Source organism: Panthera tigris, chromosome X, assembly GCF_018350195.1.
Source record: "Panthera tigris isolate Pti1 chromosome X, P.tigris_Pti1_mat1.1, whole genome shotgun sequence".
Taxonomy (NCBI): Eukaryota; Metazoa; Chordata; class Mammalia; order Carnivora; family Felidae; genus Panthera; species Panthera tigris.
In genome coordinates this window covers 125522529-125541992 of record NC_056677.1, presented here as the reverse complement: position 1 = coordinate 125541992, position 19464 = coordinate 125522529, and the positions used below count along the sequence as shown (strand labels likewise).

Sequence of the window (19464 nt, the reverse complement as noted above, 5' to 3'; positions counted from 1 at the left end):
CTGGAGGTCTGGAGGGTCCCCAGGACTAGGGAGGGGCGATCTGAGCCTCCTACCCCTACGCAGGGCGGCGCGGGGCGGGGGGGGGGGGCAGCTCCCCCTGTTGCAAGACTGCACATGAGTGTGCTGTATTTGACAGAGGGCTTCGGCCGGCTCCATTTTGACCTCACCCTTGCCAGTTGGCCTCTCCCTTCCAGCTGGTCTCTTGGCAAAGCACCCCCGGATGGGAACCGAAGCTACCCCCTCCAGCAGAGGGACTGCCCCCGCCCGAGCCAGCAAGATCCCGCCCTGGAACACACCATCCGTTTGACCTTCACTGCCCACCAGCACGCACGCACCCACCTCCCTCCGCCCCACATTTTTGTTCTACAAACCTGGAAGTATTCACTGTCTTCCCGGTGTTGGCCTCACCGAAATAAGTCCCCTTCCTGTTTCACTACCCCTAGTTTCTCTGTCTTTGGAGTTTGGAGGGGCTGAACTTGGTGTGTTTGGGGCCCTCGAACCGGGTGCCTCTGCGCCCCGGCGCCCTGCCCACGCGTTGTTACAATAACCAACCAGTTATTAACCCAAGTCCGTAGTCAGAACTCAGGTTTCCTCAGCTTGCCTCTAATGTCCTTGCTCTGCCCCGGGACCACACTGCATTTGTTGGCACGTCTCCTCTTAGACTTTCTTCATGTTTAACCGCCTGGACAGTTTGGTTTGTCTGGTGTTTTTGTCACGAGTAGACCGGGTGATGGTTATAGAGACGAGGAGCTGCCAGCATGACTCACCGCTGTATGTCAGCCTCGGTCATCGGGCTGGGGTCGTGCCTGTACTTCAGGTGTCTCCACTTTAAAGTGAACCCCCCCCCCCCCCCCGTCCAATCCCCTCATTTCCTAGTGACTTTCATCAGCCCCTTTCCCCCAATCCCGTTCAGCAAGGTGGTTGCATACATCTGTAATCCACCTAGATTCTTCGGTCGGTCTGCATTCCTTCCTGGGATCCCCCACTTTCCTGAAGGATTATTTTAAAATTTGTGTATGTTAAGCTTCGCTCTTTCTGCTGTCCACTTCTCTGGGTCTTGACTTCCCCAGGGTGTCCGGCCTCCCAGCCCTAGACATCTAGGCTTCCCCCAGCCACCCGGGACTCCCCTGTCTCAAACCCTTGGCAACCCCTGATGTGGTCCCTGTCTCTACCGTTTTTGCCTCTTCTGGAATGTCACATAAAGAGAATCTTACAGTATGTTGCTGTTTTCAGGCCGACTTGTTTCACCGAGCAGTTACTTTATCCATTCACCTACCTGAGGACATCAGGGTGGCTTCCGCTGTTGGCATGATGATGAACAAAGCCGCTCTAAACATTTCCGTGCTGCTGTTTGTGTAGACGTAAGTTTTCAACTCCTTTAGGTAAATAGAAGCACGATTGCTCCCTCATTTGGGAAGAGTACATTTAGTTTTGTAATTTGCACTTCCCAGGTGCCTGCGGGGCTCGGTTAAGTGTTAACTGTCAGACCTGGGCTCAGGTCACGATCAGGTCATGATGGAGCCCCACATCGGGCTCTCTGCTGTCCCCGTCTCTCTCTCTGCCCCTCCCCTGCTCGTACTCTTTCTCTCTCAAAAATAAATAAACATTAAAAATATTTTTTGCGCTTCCCTGTGGACATACGACCTCAAGCATCTCTTCCTATGCTTACTTGTTTGCATTTCTTTGTTTTTGCCCATTTTTTGATCGAGCTGTTTGTTTTCTTATGTTGAGTTTTAAGAGCTCCTTGTTTATTTTGAATACCAGTCCTTTATCAGATTTGTCTGTTACAGACACTTCCCCCAGCCTGTGGCTTTTCTTCTCTTTCTCTAACGGTGTTGTTTGCAGAGCAAACATTGAAAATTTCGATACAGTCCAGTTTCTCACATTTTCTTTCACGGGCCATGCTTTCCATATTATATCTAAAAACTCAGGGCGCCCGGGTGGCTCGTTGGTTAAGTGTCTCACTCTTGATCTCAGCTCAGGTCTTGATCTCAGAGTTGTGAGTTCAAGCCACGCGTTGGGTTCCATGCCTAGCGCAGAGCCTTCTTAAGAATAAGGAAGTAAGTAAATAAATAAACAGGCAGATAGATAGATAAATAAAAACTCATCGCCAAGCCCACGCTAAGACAGATTTTTCTCCTCTGTTTTCTTCTAAAGGTTTGGTATTTTACATTGAGGCCTGTGGTCAACTCTGAGCTAATTTTTCTCTAAGGGGTCCCCTGAAAGGATTTTGAAAAGCTCTTTATCCCAACCACTCAACACACGTGTGCATTTTGAAGTTGACGTCTACGATATTTCAATGGATGTTCAAACAGTTGCAAAGGGTGTGTTTTCTGGTGTCTTGTAAATACTGTTAAAAAAAAAAAAAAAACACAACAACCGTGATACCACTTTTGACATGAGGCCAATGGCATTAAAATCACCCGGTGAACTGATCCCAGTGTCCATCTCAAACTCTTTCCATGTTCCCTTTGGAAGTTAGTTCTTTTCTTCCTGCCTCCACTTTTTGTCCGCTGCCCCTCAGAGACATCCCCTTGTGCTGTCTTTCTCCGGGCTTTTATTCCTCATGCTTTGTATTTCTCTGAAACACAAATGTATATAAATTACACTTCTTGTTCCAATCTGTGACCACGGGGCTCTGGTAAAATTCCTTCCGGCTTGACCAGAACAGCAGCCCTGGATCCGACCTGCTGACGTGTAACCATTAAACAAGCAAGTAACATGGGTCTCCAGTGCGTCCATTATTAGTTCAGGTGTCCGGGAACAAAGAGGACATAAGGTCGGTGTGGGACGGGGCTCAGTATCGGTTCCATTCCTAGGAATGAACATGCTGCCGAGGGCTGAGACCCCTGGAACCTTCTTGAGTTAACTGGGGGGACGATTGGGAAAGGGCTGGGGAGCAGGAACTGGAGGGATCATCTCAGACTTACCACGTTTTGGACAGAGACAGGTGGGAGCTGAGTTCTGGAAAGATGATTTTGAAAAACCTCTGTCGGCCCCATGGACTCTCTTGAAAGGCTTTTTGTCAGGGGTGCCTGGGGGGGCTCAGCAGGTTAAGCGTCTCACTCTGGATTTCGGCTCAGGTTGTGATCTCATGGTTGGTGAGATCAAGCCCCGTGTCTGGCTCTGTACTGACAGCACAGAGCCTTCTGTCTCCCCATCCCCCCCCCCCCCCCCCCCCCCCGCTCATGCTCACTCTCTCTCTCTTTCAAAATAAATAAACTTTAGAAAAAAGAAGAGACTGGGTGCCTGGGTGGCTCAGTCGGTTAAGCGTCCGACTTCAGCTCACGTCATGATCTTGCAGATCGTGAGTTTGAGCCCCGTGTCGGGCTCTGTGCTGACAGCTCGGAGCCTGGAGCCTGCTTCACATTCTGTGTCTCCCTCTCTCTCTGCCCCTTCCCTGCTCATGTTCTGTCTCTCTCTGTCTCAAAAATAAATTTAAAAAAATTAAAAAAAATTTAGAAAAAAAAAAAGAGACTTTGTGTCATGCCAAGGACTACAGACACACCCCTGTGAAGATGCATTCAGCAGGCAGTTCCCGTGACTCCATGAAGCCTGTGCAGCACTGACCTGTATGGATGTACTCCTGTCAACAGCCAGAACAGCTGTCCCCCCATCCCTGGCAGGGCCTGGACCCCCTAGGAGGAGTGCCAGAACCGAGATGGGACCGGATGGGAGGAATCAACTAATTGTTGCACGAAGGATTGAAATTGTTGCACTAATTTCCCGGGCTGGTTCAGCAGAGACACTTTCTGGGAGTGGATTCTTTGATGAGGAAGACAAGACAGAGAAGGTGATTTTGCAGTGGTGGATCTCCTGAAGACAGGGCAGGCAGGGTGGTGTTCTAGAGACTGGGGTGGGTGGGCAGCGGAGGCCTGTTTGAGGAGGTGAAATTTGAGCTGAGACTGACAGAGTGAGGGAGCAAGCCAAGCAGGTATCTGAGTGAAGAGCATTCCAGGCAGAGAGGCAGCGAGTGCAAAGGCCCTGGGGCAGGTGCATGTGTGGTGTGTTTGAGGGCCAGTTAGGAAGCCAGTGTGGTTGGAGCTGGCTAGAGCTAGTTGAGCGAGCGGGAGACTGGGTGGAAAGGGGCCAGAGCAGCGATAGGGAAGGGGGACCGATCATGCAGAGCCCTTAGGCCACCGTAAGCACTTGTGCTTTGCCTCATGGCCTGGAGGGCTGTGGAAGGGTCCGGAGGTCCGGTGAAACGATCTCCAGATATAGGAGATGGTCTGGCTGCTCGGTGGGAAAGAGACTGTGGGTAGGAGGGGCGAAGGGTGGGGTCCGAGGACAAAGGGACCCCAATGGGGAGACTGTTGCTGTCCTCCAATTGAGTGCGGATGGTGGCTCAGGCCAGGGTGGCAGAAATGGCAGTGGCAGGGCTGGCGCGAGGGAAGAGACCTGAGAGCACGCAGCGAGCTATGTCAACATGTGGGTGAAGAGACTTTCGGACAGCAAAAGCCGGTGGTGCAAAGGCCCTGGGGCCGGCCCAGCCAGGCCGCCAAGGGACCGGGAGCCGGCAGGAACCGGCACGAATGACTGAGGAGGGAGGCGGTGGGGGCCGGCGCGCCGGCCGATTGCCTTACAAGGCGCCCTGCAGCGCCGCGGCGGCGCTCGGCCACCGCACGTTCGCTCGGTCGCCAGCGGCCGGCGGGGGCGCGCGCGGAGGGGGCGGGTCCGGCGGGGCGCGGGCGGGGGGCTCGGCGCGGCGGCCACTGCGCGAGGCGACGCTGCAGTTTCGGCTCCAGGTCCGCACCCGGCGCTCCCGGGCGCGGGCGCGCGCGGGCGGGGGCGCGTGGGAGTCCCGGCCACGGCCGCCGCAGCCCCCGCGCACACCTGTCAAGCCCGGCGTGGCCCACGCAGCTCGGGACGTGGGAGGCCCAGGCTGCAGAGTCCCTCCCGCCCCGAGGCGCCGAGGGCCGGGCTGCACTTGGGCGGCCGCGTGGGTGGCCGCGGCCGTGGCCGTGGCAGGCGGCTGGGCGCTGGGGTCGCAGGTGCATCTTGGGAGGGTTGGTGGCCTGAGTCGCGAGTGCCTGTGAGCGCTGGGCCTTGGGTGACAGGTCTAGGCCTGGGGGTGTGGGAGGGCCGTCTGTGGGCGCCGTGGATGGGGGTGGGCCCAGAGGGGACGGGGTGGGGGTGCACGGAGCCTTCTGGAAGCCGGCCGATCGCGGCTGCCATGGTTGTATGGAGGCAGAGAAGGGGTGTCTGGGCGCTGATCGCCGTCGAGGTGCCAGAGCCGGGGTGGGGTGGGGTCTCCGGATGGGGGCCTCGTATCTGGGAGGGGAGGAAGGTCTGCGGTGGCCTCGCTGGGAGTCGCCCACCTGGGAGTGCGGGCCTGGGCGGTGGGGGAGGGGCGAAATGCTGCCGGCCTGGGGCTGGGGGCGATTTATGCGTTTCTCAGCAGGGCTGCCACTGAGGGTGGCCTCACGCAGGGGGCCTCTCTCCATCTCTCCCCGACCCCCCACAGACATGCTGCTGCTCAAGAAACAGACGGAAGACATCAGCAGCGTCTATGAGATCCGGGAGAAGCTCGGCTCGTGAGTGTGTGTGTGTGTGTGTGTGTGTGTGTGTGTGTCAGCGAATGTGTGAGTGTGTGTGGGGGGGCCGGATGGGTGGCCTGGGACTGGGAGGGCCTCCCCATCTTCTTCAGCTAGGAGGGCCCTTCCCCCTCCGCACCTCTGCTTTCCCTCCCCGCCCCCTCCTTTCCTCCTCTTCGCCTCTCCCCCTCCCTGCCTGCCTCCCCCTCTCTGCCTCAGGGGCGCCTTCTCTGAGGTGGTGTTGGCCCAGGAGCGGGGCTCCTCACACCTCGTCGCCCTCAAGTGCATCCCCAAGAAGGCCCTTCGAGGCAAGGAGGCCCTGGTGGAGAACGAAATCGCCGTGCTCCGCAGGTGCGTGCTCGCCCCTGGCCAGGCCTGTGCCTTCAGTGCATCCCCACGACCGCCTGGCCCCGGGGCTCTGCCTTGCTGGACCAGGCAGAGGTGGCCTATGCTAGGTAAGCGGGGCAGAGGCCAGAGGAAGAGAAGAGGGAGGGAGCCTTCCCTGGGGCCCCGGGACGAAGCACTCCGAGGCCCCGAGAGGCCCAGAGGGGGCTGCGGTGGCCCATACGGGCCTTTCTATTGCCATTGCAGGGTCAGCCACCCCAACATTGTGGCTCTGGAGGACGTCCACGAGAGCCCTTCCCACCTCTACCTGGCCATGGAGCTGTGAGGAGGGCAGGGGCAAGCTGGGGCGGGGGGGGGGGGTGCGGCTGGGGCTGCCGCTGGGTGGTGAGTGGGGGCCGACTGGCCTGAATTAGCCGAGTCCCCACTGCCCTCAGGGTGACGGGGGGCGAGCTGTTTGACCGCATCATGGAGCGTGGCTCCTACACGGAGAAGGACGCCAGCCACCTAGTGGGCCAGGTCCTGGGCGCCGTCTCCTACCTGCACAGCTTGGGCATCGTGCACCGAGACCTCAAGGTGCCCGTCCTCCTGCTTGCCCGCCCGGGGCCACGCCCGGCATCCCTGTGCACCGAGGGTCTGGGGGACTTGAGGGTGCCCAGCCCCAGGGGTCGTGCCAGGGCTGACCTGGCACTTTCTCCGGCGCCCGTGTGTCGTAGCCGGAAAACCTCCTCTACGCTACACCCTTTGAGGACTCCAAGATCATGGTCTCCGACTTTGGCCTCTCCAAAATCCAGACTGGCAACGTGCTGGGCACCGCCTGCGGGACCCCAGGATATGTGGGTCAGTGAGGGGGGCGCGCCCTGAGACTCACCGGGGCTTGAGGGGGCTGGGGGACATGGTGCCAGGGGAAGGGTAGGCAGTGGGTCATCCCTGGGGTCGACCAGGCTGAGCCTGGCGGCACTGAAGCCACGGCGCGTGTGCGTGCGGGTGCGTGTCTGTCTGTCTCTGGCCCCCAGCCCCGGAGCTCTTGGAGCAGAAACCCTATGGGAAGGCTGTGGATGTGTGGGCCCTGGGTGTCATCTCCTACATCTTGTGAGTGACCGCTGGGAAGGCTCCTCTTCTGCCTGCCTGCCTCCTGCTGGGTCGGGGAGGGCCCGGCAGCTGGGTGATTCATGTGTGGGTGCCAGGCTGTGTGGGTACCCCCCTTTCTACGACGAGAGCGACCCTGAACTCTTCAGCCAGATCCTGAGGGCCAGCTATGAGTTTGACTCTCCCTTTTGGGATGACATCTCAGAATCAGGTGAACGTGAAGCTGGCCCCGAGCTCAGGGAGGGGGCAGTGACGAGGGCAGCGGGGACGGGGTGGGCTGACCTGGCGTCCCCACTCCAGCCAAAGACTTCATCCGGCACCTTCTGGAGCGAGACCCACAGAAGAGGTTCACCTGCCAGCAGGCTTTACAGCATCTTTGGTGAGTGGGGCCCCTGCCAAGCTCTCCCGGGACCAGAGGGCCCACACTCTCAGACACTCCCCCGCCACTGACCCGTGGCCTCCCCCTAGGATCTCTGGGGACGCAGCCTTTGACAAGGACATCCTGGGCTCAGTCAGCGAGCAGATCCAGAAGAATTTTGCCCGGACTCACTGGAAGGTCAGTGTGGAGAGGGGCCTGTGGACCTGGCTCGAGGCTGTCCCCGCCTCTCAGGGGACAGCCTTGGTTGCCAGTGGCCTCTGTGGCCCTCAGAGTCTTGGGGCCATTGCCGGGGCATGGCCTGATGGCCCTCTCTCCCCACAGCGAGCATTCAATGCCACTTCCTTCCTGCGTCACATCCGCAAGCTGGGGCAGAGCCCGGAGAGCGAGGAGGCCTCAGGGCGGAGGATGGCCCGTCACAGCCACCCTGGCCTCGGGTCCGGCCAGCCCCCAAAGTGGTGACGCTCAGGTGTGCGGGTGTGGGCCCTGCACCCACTGGGAGCTGACCCCCAAGTGAACCGAGAGGAGGGCGGGCTCTGTGTGGCCACCTCGCAGAGCAGGGGACTGAGGACCGAAGGTGGAGGTGGAGGGAAGGAGCCGGGGTTCTGGCAGAAGCAGACGATAGAGGCCAGAGGGGGCGGGTGGCTGCAGGGATCATGAGGAGCCTGATGGCAAGACCCGGGGCGGGGCGGGGAGCACTGCTGCTGAGAACCGAGACTGGGATGGGGGGGGCGGGGGCAGGCTGGGGAGCCTCCTGACCGCCCCCTTCCCCGTGCTCCTCTCTCCTCCCCGCTGCCCCCAGGCAGATGCTGAGGCCGAGTGCCCTGACTCCTGGACTCCCTTCCCGTGGGCGGGCCCTTTCAGTCCCCTTTCCCCAGCCCCAGGACCCCGGGCTGGCCTCTGCTGGAAAGTTGGAGATGTGTGGGTGTGGCGCATGGCGCTGGGGCAGCAGTGGGTCTCCCCCCTCTGCCACCCAGGCTCCGCCCTCGCCCGGGGGCTGGCGGGGTGCGTCCACGGAGATCCCGCTCCACTGTCACCGCCACACCCGCTCTAGACGCCGAAGAGGCTTTCCGGGGGCAGCTCTTCCCGCACGCTGTTCTGTGCTTTGCTGACCGTGGTGGTCCTGCTTGTGTCGTGGCCCTCGAGTTTTCCCCAAATCAATAAAGACAGACAGAGCGATGGGCCAGTGGTGAGCTGGAGGGAGGGGTAAGGGACAGGGATGGGGGGACGAGGGCAGAGGGGATGGATGTCACCTGTGGGAAGGAGACCAAGGAGGCAGGCCCCCTGCCCGCGGGACCCGGCCACGCGACCTCGCCCACGGCCCCCTGAACTTCTGCTCCCTCCCGTCATGGCAGGCGAGCTCCCAAGTTGTTCAAGAATTTCCTGTCCCGGTCCCCCCAAAGCACCGGCGAGAGGCGGCCTGGCTGGCCAGCTCCGCCACCCCAGCAGTCGGCCTGCACGCGGCTGTGGCTCCTTGGGAGAAAACGGAGGCAGCTCAGGCCTGGCGGGCTGCCAGCCGAGGGCGGTGGCGGGAGGCCAAATGGGGGTCGCTGTCTCTGGGCCCCTGGGGGTGGGCTGCAGGACAGACTGGGAGGGGCTCACGGGCAAGTGGAGGCCCGCTGTAGCTGGAGGACGACCAGAGCCCTGGGCTGTGGCCTCCAGCCTCTCCCTTCCTTCCCCCACTCTTCCGCGGCCCTGGCCAGACAGAGAGGGGTTCCAGCGGGCACCTTCTTGTGCGGAAGCCTGGGGAACCCCGGGGTCAGAAGGTGGAGGCGGGGCTCCTTAGCCAGGAGAGGGCGCCACTGAGGCCTCAACGTCTGTACTGTACTGTGGCTTTGGAACCCCTGCGCTGGGGGCGGCGACGGGGAGGGGAAGACAGCCCAGGACACGGAGGCTGGGTTGGTTACGGCTTGTGGCACATGGCACGAAGGGCGGCGGCCGGTCCTCCGCCGCCTGTGCGGCGGGTCCTCTGCGGCCCCTGACCCTTGCAACCCCACCGTGGGTGAGCCAGGGCTCCGGCGCCCTGCTGGCCAGGACCCCAAGCCTCTCCTGGCCCTGCTAGGCATGCCTCCTTCCTTCCTCCACGGGGGGAAGAGCTCTCAGAGCTCTGGGCGCCCCGGTCACCCCTCCTCTGCGGCTCCCTGTCAGCCCCCATTGCGGAGCCTGACCGAGAAGACCTTTCTCTTTGTCAGCCTTTAGGACCTGAAGGGAGGCCGTTAGACCCGTGGGCAGTTAGACCCCAGCGCTGGCCTGGGTCTCGGCGGTGGGGGGAGAGGGGGGAGGCCTGGAGCAGCCTTTGGGGTTGGAGCCAGGGGCCTGGCCTCCGCGGAGAAGAATGGCCAGGTGCAGGGCGCCTCCAGGTAGCCGGGGACGGGCACCGCCCGGGGTGGGCACGCCCGCCCGCTCATTCCCAGGCACACAAATCCCTCTGCAGCTTTCTCCTCCGGCCCCCTTCCTGCCCTGTAGTGCCCCATGCGCAGCCCCCACGGGGCCCTGAGCCCAGGGCAGGTCTGGGGGCGGGGGTGGGCAGCTTCCTTTCCTGTCCCCATGGCCACTTCTAGGCCATCCTTCGCTCCAGGCTTTTGGGTCACATAATCCAGTCCTCCCGTGCCTGCTCTTTCTGCCCATGTTCCAGGGGACCGGAGGCAGGCAGCGCCACGGCCAGGTCTCGGCGGCTCCGTCTCCTCGCCTCCAATGAGCTGTCTGGCCTCCGCTTAGCTCCCGTTTGGGCCCCGGTCATCCCCTGTCCCGCCACCTCTGACATCCTCACACTGGACTCTCGTGACGCCTACCTGTTCTTGTTTTGTGCATCAGATACTGATTCGGCCTCTACTTTGTGCCAGCCTCTCGGCCCACCGTGCGAGGCACCTGCCCTCATGGAGGCCCTGTGATGGAGGGGTGGGCTTACTCAGATGATAAGAAAGACCTGAGCTGGGCAAGTAGTGTGCTGGCTGCTGAGGGAGCCCGAGCACGAGTGCCGGAGCCTGCCTTGCCGGGGTCGCCCTGCTTCGGAGATGGCCACATCATCGCTGCGCTTGGGGCTGCGGCTCCGCCCGTCCTGACCCGGGGTGCGATTTGGCCTCCGAACAGCAGGCGGCGCCATGGCTACATCGAAAAACCGTCCATCAGCCCCTCCCTGTTCTTCACCACCTGGGGCAGCTGCTCAAAACCGTTCCTCTCCTCCAGTGCCCCCCACCCCGCACCCGCACCCCGAAATCGGGCTCTGGGAAACTCCTCACTCGGGAGAGAAGTGCTGCGCCGCCCATCCGGGAGCCAGGAGATAGGGGGACCCCCAGGTCAAGCAGAGGCGGCATCCTTTCATCCCCCCCCCCCCCCCCCCCCCGGGCCTTCCCATCCGAGGGGGCAGTTTGTGAGAGGAAAGTTTTGGGTCTCCTGGGTGCCTAGGCCATGAGTCTGGCCGCCTGGGAGACAGGAGGGGCTGGTGCGGCCAAAGACAAGAACTGGGGGTGAGGGGGTGGAGGAGCCTGGGGGGCTCTGTGAGAGCATTTCAGCAACAGGTGCCCAGGCCCGGCAGGGTAAGGGCTGGGCCCTAGTCTGTGAGTGGTGGCGAGCCGCCGGTGGGATAGCAGGTGCTGAGCTTGGACAGCTGGAAGAAGCGGGGCGCTGTGAGCTGGGAATGGGGCCCAGGTGTCGGGGGGACCAGTCCAGAAATGAGAGGCTCCGGACCGCACAGGGCGGGCCGCGCGCTCTGTCTTGGAGCAAACCTGTGGGTGGCGGGGTTTCTGGAGATGCTCAGCCTGTGGGTTCGCGCTCCCGGTGGGGACGCCGGTGGGGGTGGGGATGGACCTGGGAGGCCTTCAGGGGTCAGTGATAGGCTGGGGGTGGGGAATGCAGGAGCCGTCCCCGGTGGCCCATACGTTTGGGACCATTCGCCGAGAGGGGTTGAACGGCTGGGTTTGGGGGAGAGACGAGACTGGTTTTGGACACGGTAATCTGAGGTGCCCAAAGGGGTGCCAAAGAGACTGTTTCTCATCCTTCTTTGCAACTGTGGGCCCAGCTTTATACTGAGCATCTGCTGCGTGCCAGGCAGTTTCAGAGACCTTCACATGTATTAACTCAACCTCTCTGTATCATCTTCACTTTACATGTGGGGAAACGGGCGGAGAGGCCGAGTGACTGAGCCAAGGCCACACGGCCTTGTGCTTTGCCCTCCTGCCCGCCTCTGTGCGAGGGAGGAGGGCTCGCCGGGAGCGTGAGGGTGTACGCGGGGACTCGGGGCAGGACTGGTGTCAGGGACACCTGTCTGGGGGCCACGTGGGACTGGAAAGATGGAGACCTCTTGTAGGGGACTGGATGGGAGGGGAGAGTACGAAGGAGTCGAACCCGGGGGAGAAGCAGGCCCGTTCGGGAGACGAAGGGGCCGGTCGGGACTCAGCCCCTCCTGCCAGCCGCTGCGCGGGCACATGGCTGCCACGTTCTCCACCCAATCTCAGCTCCGTCCGGGCCGTCCTGCCTCCATCCCTGTCTCCTTGCCCAGGTGGGCAAGACACGAAGTGCGGAGTATTCGGAGAGAGCACGTAGCCCGGTTTGGTTGATTGAGGGCAGTGGCGAGAAGTGGCTAGAGATGGGCCTGGAGACGGAACTCTCTCAAGAGGGCGCTGGGGAGCCATCGGAGGGCTACTTGGAGGCAGTGCGCGCCGACGGGATTAGATTTTTGCTTGAAGAGAGGTTTTCAGTATTCTTCAACCCTATCTGGCCCTTGGCGATCAGTACGTCTCCAGGCCTCCTGGGGATTTTGGTAGCTGTCCTCACGCCAGGGAGCCCAGCTTGCCTCCTCCCACGACGCCCCGCGTAGAGGCCCGATGGCTCCTTCTCAGTTTAGCCTTGTTCCTTCAACTGTTGCTTTATGTCCTTTAAGTTAGGTCGTTGAGCGCAGATGAATTTAGAATCGCTCTATGTTTCAGGGTAGTTGAGTATCTGATGCTTTAATACTGTCATGCTTTGCCCTATGGTCCTTTCGCCTGATAGTAACATAGCAACTATTACTTCCTTTTGGTTAATATTTGTCTGGTATATCTTGTTTAAGCCTCTTCCTTTCAGAGTTAGGATTCGTTTTAGTTTTAGTGAGCTATTGTTCACGTATCATAAAATTCACCCTTTCAAATGTACGACGTATTGGTTTTTAGTGTATTTACAAACGTGTGCAGCCGTCAACCACGATCTAACTCTGCGACATGTTCGTCACCCCCCTCCCCCCAAAACACCCCTGTCGCTGTTAGCGGTCACTCCCCATTTTCCCCAACACCCCCGCTCCCCAAGCCCCCGGCAGCCACTAACCTACATTCTGTCTCTGCAGATTTGCCTATTCTGATATTCCACGGAAATGCGATCGTACAATACGTGACCCTTTGTGTCTGGCTCCTCATGTTTAGCATAACGTTTTTGAGGTCATCCACACCGTGGCGTTGCGAGAGTACTTCGCTTCGCTTTTTATAGCCGAGTGATGTCCCACTATATGGAGACGCCACATTTTGTTGATCCGCACGTCCGTTCGTGGACATTTGGGTTGTTCTCTCCTTTTGGCGATTGTGAATGGTGCCGCTGTGAACGTTTCTATGCAAGTTTTTGTGTGGACATATGTGTTCAGTTATGTTATTTGATAGCATTCACCTATGAAGTCTTCTGCGCTTGGATTTTCTTTGTGGAGACATTAGTTATTTTAATTCCAGCACAGCTAACAGCGTTATATTAGTTTCAGGTGTACAATACAGTGATTCAACAACGGCATCCCACCCAGTGCTCAACACAAGTGTGTCTCTTCATCCCCCATCACCGAGTTCACCCATCCCTACACCTGCCTCCCCTCTGGTCACCACCAGTGTAGTCTCAGATATAGCTAAACGTCTGTTTCTTGGTTTGTGTCTCTCTTTTTATTTTGCTCGGTTTTTGTTTTGTTTTGTTTTTGTTTCTTCAATTCCACATGTGAGTTGAAATCGTGTGGTACTTGTCTTTCTCTGCCTGACTTATTTCACTTTAGCGTTATATTCTTTTTTGGTGTGTGTATAACAGCTTTATTTTTTTAAAATATGAAATTTATTGGGGCGCCCGGCTGGCTCTGTCGCTTAAGCGTCCGACTTCGGCTCAGGTCATGATCTCGCAGTTCGTGAGTTCGAGCCCTGCGTCGGGCTCTGTGCTGACAGCTCGGAGCCTGGAGCCTGCTTCGGACTCTGTGTCTCCCTCCCTCTCTGCCCCTCCCCTGCTCATGCTCTGTCTCTCTCTCTCTCAAAAGTAAATAAACATAAAAAAGGAAATATGAAATTTATTGTCAAATTGGTTTCCATACAACACCCGGTGCTCCTCCCAACAAGTGCCCTCCTCCCTGCCCATCACCCACTTTTCCTCTCCCCCCTCTCTCCCCACCCCCATCAACCCTCAGTTTATTCTCAGTATTTAAGAGTCTCTTATTGTTTGCCTCCCTCCCTCTCTGTAACTTTTTTTTTCCTTCCCCTCCCCCATGGTCTTCTGTTAAGTTTCTCAGGATCCACATAAAAGTGAAACCATATGGTATCTGTCTTTCTCTGTATGACTTATTTCACTCAGCATCACCCTCTCCAGTCCCATCCACGTTGCTACAAAGGGCCATATTTCATTCTTTCTCATTGCCACGTAGTACTCCACTGTGTATAGAAACCACAATTTCTTTATCCATTCGTCAGTTGATGGACATTTAGGCTCTTTCCATAATTTGGCTATTGTTGAGAGGGCTGCTATAAACATTGGGGTCCAAGTGCCCCTACGCATCAGCACTCCTGTACCCCTTGGGTAAATTCCTAGCAGTGTTTAGCATTGTATTCTCTAGCTCCATCCACATAGTTGCAAATGGCAAGATCTTGTTCTTTTTTTTTTTTTAATTAATGTTTATTTATTTTTGAGAGAGAGAGACACGCATACAGAGTACGAGCGGTGGAGGAGCAGAGAGGGAGGGAGACACAGAATCCGAGGCAGGTTCCAGGCTCCAAGCGGTCAGCACAGAGCCCGACGTGGGGCTCGAACTCACAAACTGTGAGATCGTGACCTGAGCCAAAGTTGGCCGCTTAACTGACTGAGCCACCCAGGCGCCCCCAAATTTTGTTCTTTTTTATGGCTGAATAATATTCCACCGTGTATATATACCACCTCTTCTTTATCCATTTATCTATTGATGGAGACTTGGGCTGCTTCCATACTTTGGTTATTGTCAATAATGCTGCTGTAAACATAGGGGTGCATGTGTTCCTTTGAATTAGTGTTTTTGTATTTTTTGGATAAATATCCAGTGGTGCAATTACTGGATTGTAGGGTAGTTCTATTTGTAGCTTTTTGAGGAACCTTCATACTCTTTTCCACAGTGGCTGCACCAGTTTTCATTCCCACCAAAAGTACATGAGGGTTCCTTTTTCTCCACATCCTCGCCAACACTTGTTGTTTCTTATGTTGTTGACTTAGCCATTCTGACCGGTGTGAGGTGGTATCTCCTGGTGGTTTTGATGTGTATTTCCCTGATGATGAGTGATGTTGAGCATCTTTTCATGTGTCTGTTGGCCATCTGGATGTCTTCTTTGGAGAAGTGTCTGTTCATGTCTTCTGCTGTGGAGACATTTAAAATTACTAATTCAATTTATTTGCTTATTATATCTATTCAGATTTTCTATTTTTTAAAGTCAATTTTTGTTATTTGTGTCTTTCTAAGAATTTGTCCATTTCATCTGCATTGTCTGATTTGTTGCCATACATTTGTCAAAACGTTGCTGTAGAATCCTTCAAATTTCTGTAGGTCAGTAGTGATGTCCCCCTTTTCACTGGTCGTGGTAATCTTTTTTCTTTATCCGTTTAGGTAAAATCAATTTAGTTGATCTTTTCAAGGAACACACTTTGGTTTTCATCAATTTTCTCTATTTTTCTTCTGTTTTCTATTTCATTCATTTCTACAGTAATCTTATGTTGACTTGCTTTAGATTTGGTTTGCTTTTCTTTTTCTAGGCTACTAAGGTAGATCACTAGGCTGTTGACTTGATATTTCTGTTTTGCCGGTAGAATCATTTAAAGCTATAAACTTCCTTCTAAGTACTGCTTTAGCTGTATCCCATAATTTTGATATGTTGAATTTTCATTTTCATTCTGTTCAAGGTATTTTATAATTTCCCTTGTAATTTTTTCTTTGACTTGTGGGGGTTAGTTAGCAGTGCTTTGTTCAACTTCCAAATATTTTTGAATTTCCTAGATGTCTTTCTTTTTTTGATTTCTAATTTAATTCTGTTGTGGTCACAGAACATATTTTGTATTATTTCAATCCTTTTAGATGTGTTGAAAGTTATTTTATGGTCTCCATTATAGTCTGTCCTAGAGAATGTTCCGTACATATTTGAAAAGAGTGAATCAATGCATTTGATGAGTGGAGTGTTCCATAGATTTTAGCTAGATCAGATTTGCTGCTGGCGTTGTTCAAATATTCTGCATCTTGCTGACTTTCTTTTTAGTTTTATCAATTATTGAAAGCAGAGTATTGGAATCTCCAACTGTCATAGTTGAATTGTCTCTTTCTCCTTTCTGTCAGTTTTTGCTTTATGTGTTGTTAGATGCGTATATGTTTATAATTGTTATATCTTTGTGATGCATTGACCATTTTGTCACTATGGAATGTCCCTTTTTTCTTTAATAATAGCTTTGGTCTTAAAGTCTATTTTATCCGATATTAATATAGCCACTCCAGCTCTCTTATGGTTTCTATTTGCAAGATCTACTTTTCTTTTTTTTTTAAGTTTATTTACTTATTTTGAGATGGGGGGAGGGACAGAGAGAGAGGGAGAGAGAGAATCCCAAGCAGTCTCCTCACTGTCAGCACAGAGCCCAACGCGGGGCTCCATCCCATGAACTGAGAGATCATGACCTGAGCCCAAATCAAGAGTCAGATGCTCAGCCTTCTGAGCCACCCAGGCGCCCCATGATATATTTTTTCTATCCTTTTACTTTTAATCTATTTGCGTCTTTGAATCTAAGATTTGTCTTTTTAAAATAACGTCTAGTTAGTTGAATCTTGCTTTTTTGAATCTCTGACTTTTGATTGGGGTGTTTGGACCATGCACATTTAATGTAATGATTGATATAGTTGGGTTTACATTTGCCATTTTGCTATTTGTTTTCTACATATCTCTGTTCTTCTTTGTTCCTCTCTTCTTACTCCCTTCTCTTGTGTTAAATATTTTTTAGTATACCATTTTATTTTCTGTGTTGATTTTTTAACTATATATTTTAAAGAATTTTTTAGTTTATTTTTTGAGAGAGAGAGAGAGAGAGAGAGAGAGAGAGCAGTGGAGAGACAGAGAGAGGGAGAGCGAGAATCCCAAGCAGGCTCTGCACCATAGAACCTGCTGTGGGGCTCGAACCCACGAACCGTGAGATGGTGACCTGAGCTGAGGTCAAGAGTTGGATGCTTAACCAACTGAGCCACCCAGGCTCACCTAACTGTACATTTTTTGAATTACAATTGCATTATAATATGCATCTTAACTGATCACAATCTACTTTGTATCAATACTCAATTTTATTAAAAAGTAGAGGCTTTGCTCCAATTATAGCTGCATTCCTTCCCTCCTTTTTGTGCTGTTAATGTTATGTGTATTACATATATAGGTTATAAACCCAACAGTACAGTGCAATGTTTATTGCTTTCTTTATGCAATCTTATGTCCTTTAACAATTGAGGAAAAATATATTGAGACTTTTATATTAGCACACATATTAATTATTTTCACTGCTCCTCATTTCTTCCTGTGAATTAAGTTACCAACTGGTGTCAGCCTGAAGGACTTCTTTTAGTATTTCCTGTAAAGAACTATACTAGCAGTGGATTTTCTCAGTCTTTGTATATTTGGGAATGTCTCTTTTTTTAACCTCCAACTTTTAATTATTTTTAAGATTTTGTTTTTAAGTAATCTCTACACCCAACGTGGGGCTTGAACTCACAACCCTGAGATCAAGGTCATATGCTCTACTGACTGAGACAGTCAGGCGCCCCATTTAACCTTCAACTTAACAATTTTTAAAAAATTTTTTCTTTAACATTTATTTATTATTGAGAGACAGAGAGACACAGAGCGTGATCAGGAGAGGGGTAGAGAGGGGGGAGACACAGAATCTGAAGCAGGCTCCAGGCTCTGAGCTGTCAGCACAGAGCCTGATGCGAGGCTCGAACTCACAGACTTCGAGATCATGACCTGAGCCGAAGTCAGTCGTGTAACCAACTGAGCCACCCAGGCGCCCCAACAATTTTTTTTAATGTTTATTTATTTTTGAGAGAGACAGAACATGAGCAGGGGAGGGGCAGAGAGAGAGGGAGAGACAGAATTGGAAGTAGGCTCCAGGCTCCGAGCTGACAGCACAGAACCCGATGCGGGGCTCGAACCCTTGAACTGAGAGATCATGACCTGAGCCGAAGTTGGATGCTTAACCAACTGAGCCACCCAGATGCCCCTAACCTTCAAGGTTTTTTTTTTTTTTTTTTTTTTTTTTTTTTTTAACCTTCAAGTTTTAAAGGAAACTTTTACTCGATATAGAATTTTTGATTGATAGGGTATTTTCCCAGTTCTTTGATTATGTCATTCTACTGTCTTTTGGCCTCTGTTGTTTTGGGTGAGAAATTAACTGCTAATTTCATTGTGGTTCCATTCTGCCTGGGTCTTTTTTCTCTTATGGCTTTCAGGATGGATTATCTTTGGCTTTTGTCTTTGACTATGAAGTGCCTACGACTAGCTCTGTTTGTGTTTATCTTACTTGGTGTTCATTGGACTTCTTGGGTCTGACTGATGTTTCTCATAAAATTTTGGGTATTTCTACCATTATATCTTCAAATGTGTATTCTGCCCCCTTTTGCCTCTTCTTCAAAGCATCTCATTACACACATTTTATGTTTTTTAAGTTCTTATTTATTTATTTATTTATTTATTTTGAGAGAGAGATTCAGAGAGAGAGGGGGAGGGGCAGAGAGGGGGGAGAGAATCCCAAGCAGGCTCCATGCAGTCAATGCAGAGCCCAACACGGGGCTTGGATTCACAAACCATGAGATTGTGACCTGAGCTGAAGTCAGATGCTTAACCGACTGAGCCACTCAGGCGCCCCTGGGGATTATTTTTGATATCATCACTTGGCCATAGCTGGGAGTCCTGCCCTTTCAATCTTTTTTTTTTTTTTTTGGTTCTATTATTTAGATGTGTCTCTTATAAATGGCTTATACCTGGATTTTTAAAAATCCCGTCTTTAACTAGACAATTTAGTCTATATTCCTCAGTGTGTTTGGATTAATTTCTAAACTATTATTTGATACTTTCTACTTATTCCAATATCCTGTTTCTTTATTTTTTCTTTATTTTCCTCCTTGACCTCTTTTGGATTCAGATTTTTCTCACTATTTGAGATTTTTTTCCTCTACCAGTTTGGAAGTAGTATGCTCTATAATCTTTTATTAGTTACTCTAGAAAATTTAGCAAGCATATTTATCCTAACAAAGCTTCAAGTGATTCAATACTGATATGGCCATGAGGGAGGGTCCAGAATTACCCTCCCACCGTACATAACTGGAAAACCTGGCAAAATATATGCATCAACTGTTTCCAGAAGGGGGACCACAGTTGGTGAAGATCCTGTGGTACCAGACTTTCTGACTCAAGTAGAAAAAACATAAGATGTAACCCATAATGATAAAAGTCAGCCAATCAAAACAGACCCCGGTGAGTTCCAGCCTCTGGTCCAGCATGTAAGGAGCTTGGAAGTCGCCAATCCCTGCTATTAACAAGTAAAAAGCTGAAAAAAACGGAAACATCAACAACTCTTCTTAGATCCACCGGGGAAGTGAGGTCCCGGGGTGAACCATTTCTCCAAACGCTGGAGAGACAGACACAGAGAACCACCGCTTCCTGGAGCCAAAACCCATGAGTGAGAAGAGTGCTGGGGTAGGAACACCTGAACTTGAATTGATGAATTGCTTCAGGCTCAGTGTGGACATATCTGAGAGTTAAAACAAATCCAGGGGTGGGGCCATCTTATGGAGGCTCCCACACTTCTATAAATTGTATCTCCGGGAGTCCTACCAGGTTCCCACAGCGGAGACTGGAGAAAAATGTCATGCTT

At 53.4% G+C, this 19464-nt stretch overlaps 1 protein-coding gene across 4 annotated transcripts; it reads left to right on the top strand.

Annotated features, from left to right (window-relative positions):
- The first annotated feature begins 1244 nt into the window (after positions 1-1244).
- On the top strand, positions 1245-8513 carry PNCK (pregnancy up-regulated nonubiquitous CaM kinase). Of its 4 annotated transcripts, XM_042974309.1 has the most exons (13): positions 1245-1361; positions 3627-3793; positions 5465-5534; positions 5754-5885; positions 6126-6200; positions 6314-6452; positions 6593-6716; positions 6893-6968; positions 7064-7176; positions 7266-7344; positions 7434-7521; positions 7666-7810; positions 8144-8513. In XM_042974309.1, exons 3-12 carry the CDS (start codon positions 5467-5469, stop codon positions 7801-7803), a joined length of 1032 nt encoding a protein of 343 aa, XP_042830243.1. In that variant the 5' UTR covers positions 1245-1361; positions 3627-3793; positions 5465-5466; the 3' UTR covers positions 7804-7810; positions 8144-8513. The 4 variants fall into 4 exon arrangements, with proteins under 4 accessions (XP_042830243.1, XP_042830244.1, XP_042830242.1 ...); XM_042974310.1 differs by lacking the exons at positions 1245-1361; positions 3627-3793 and adding an exon at positions 4692-4745 and having other exon boundaries at positions 8148-8513; XM_042974308.1 differs by lacking the exons at positions 1245-1361; positions 3627-3793 and adding an exon at positions 4692-4745.
- Positions 8514-19464: the final 10951 nt, after the last annotated feature.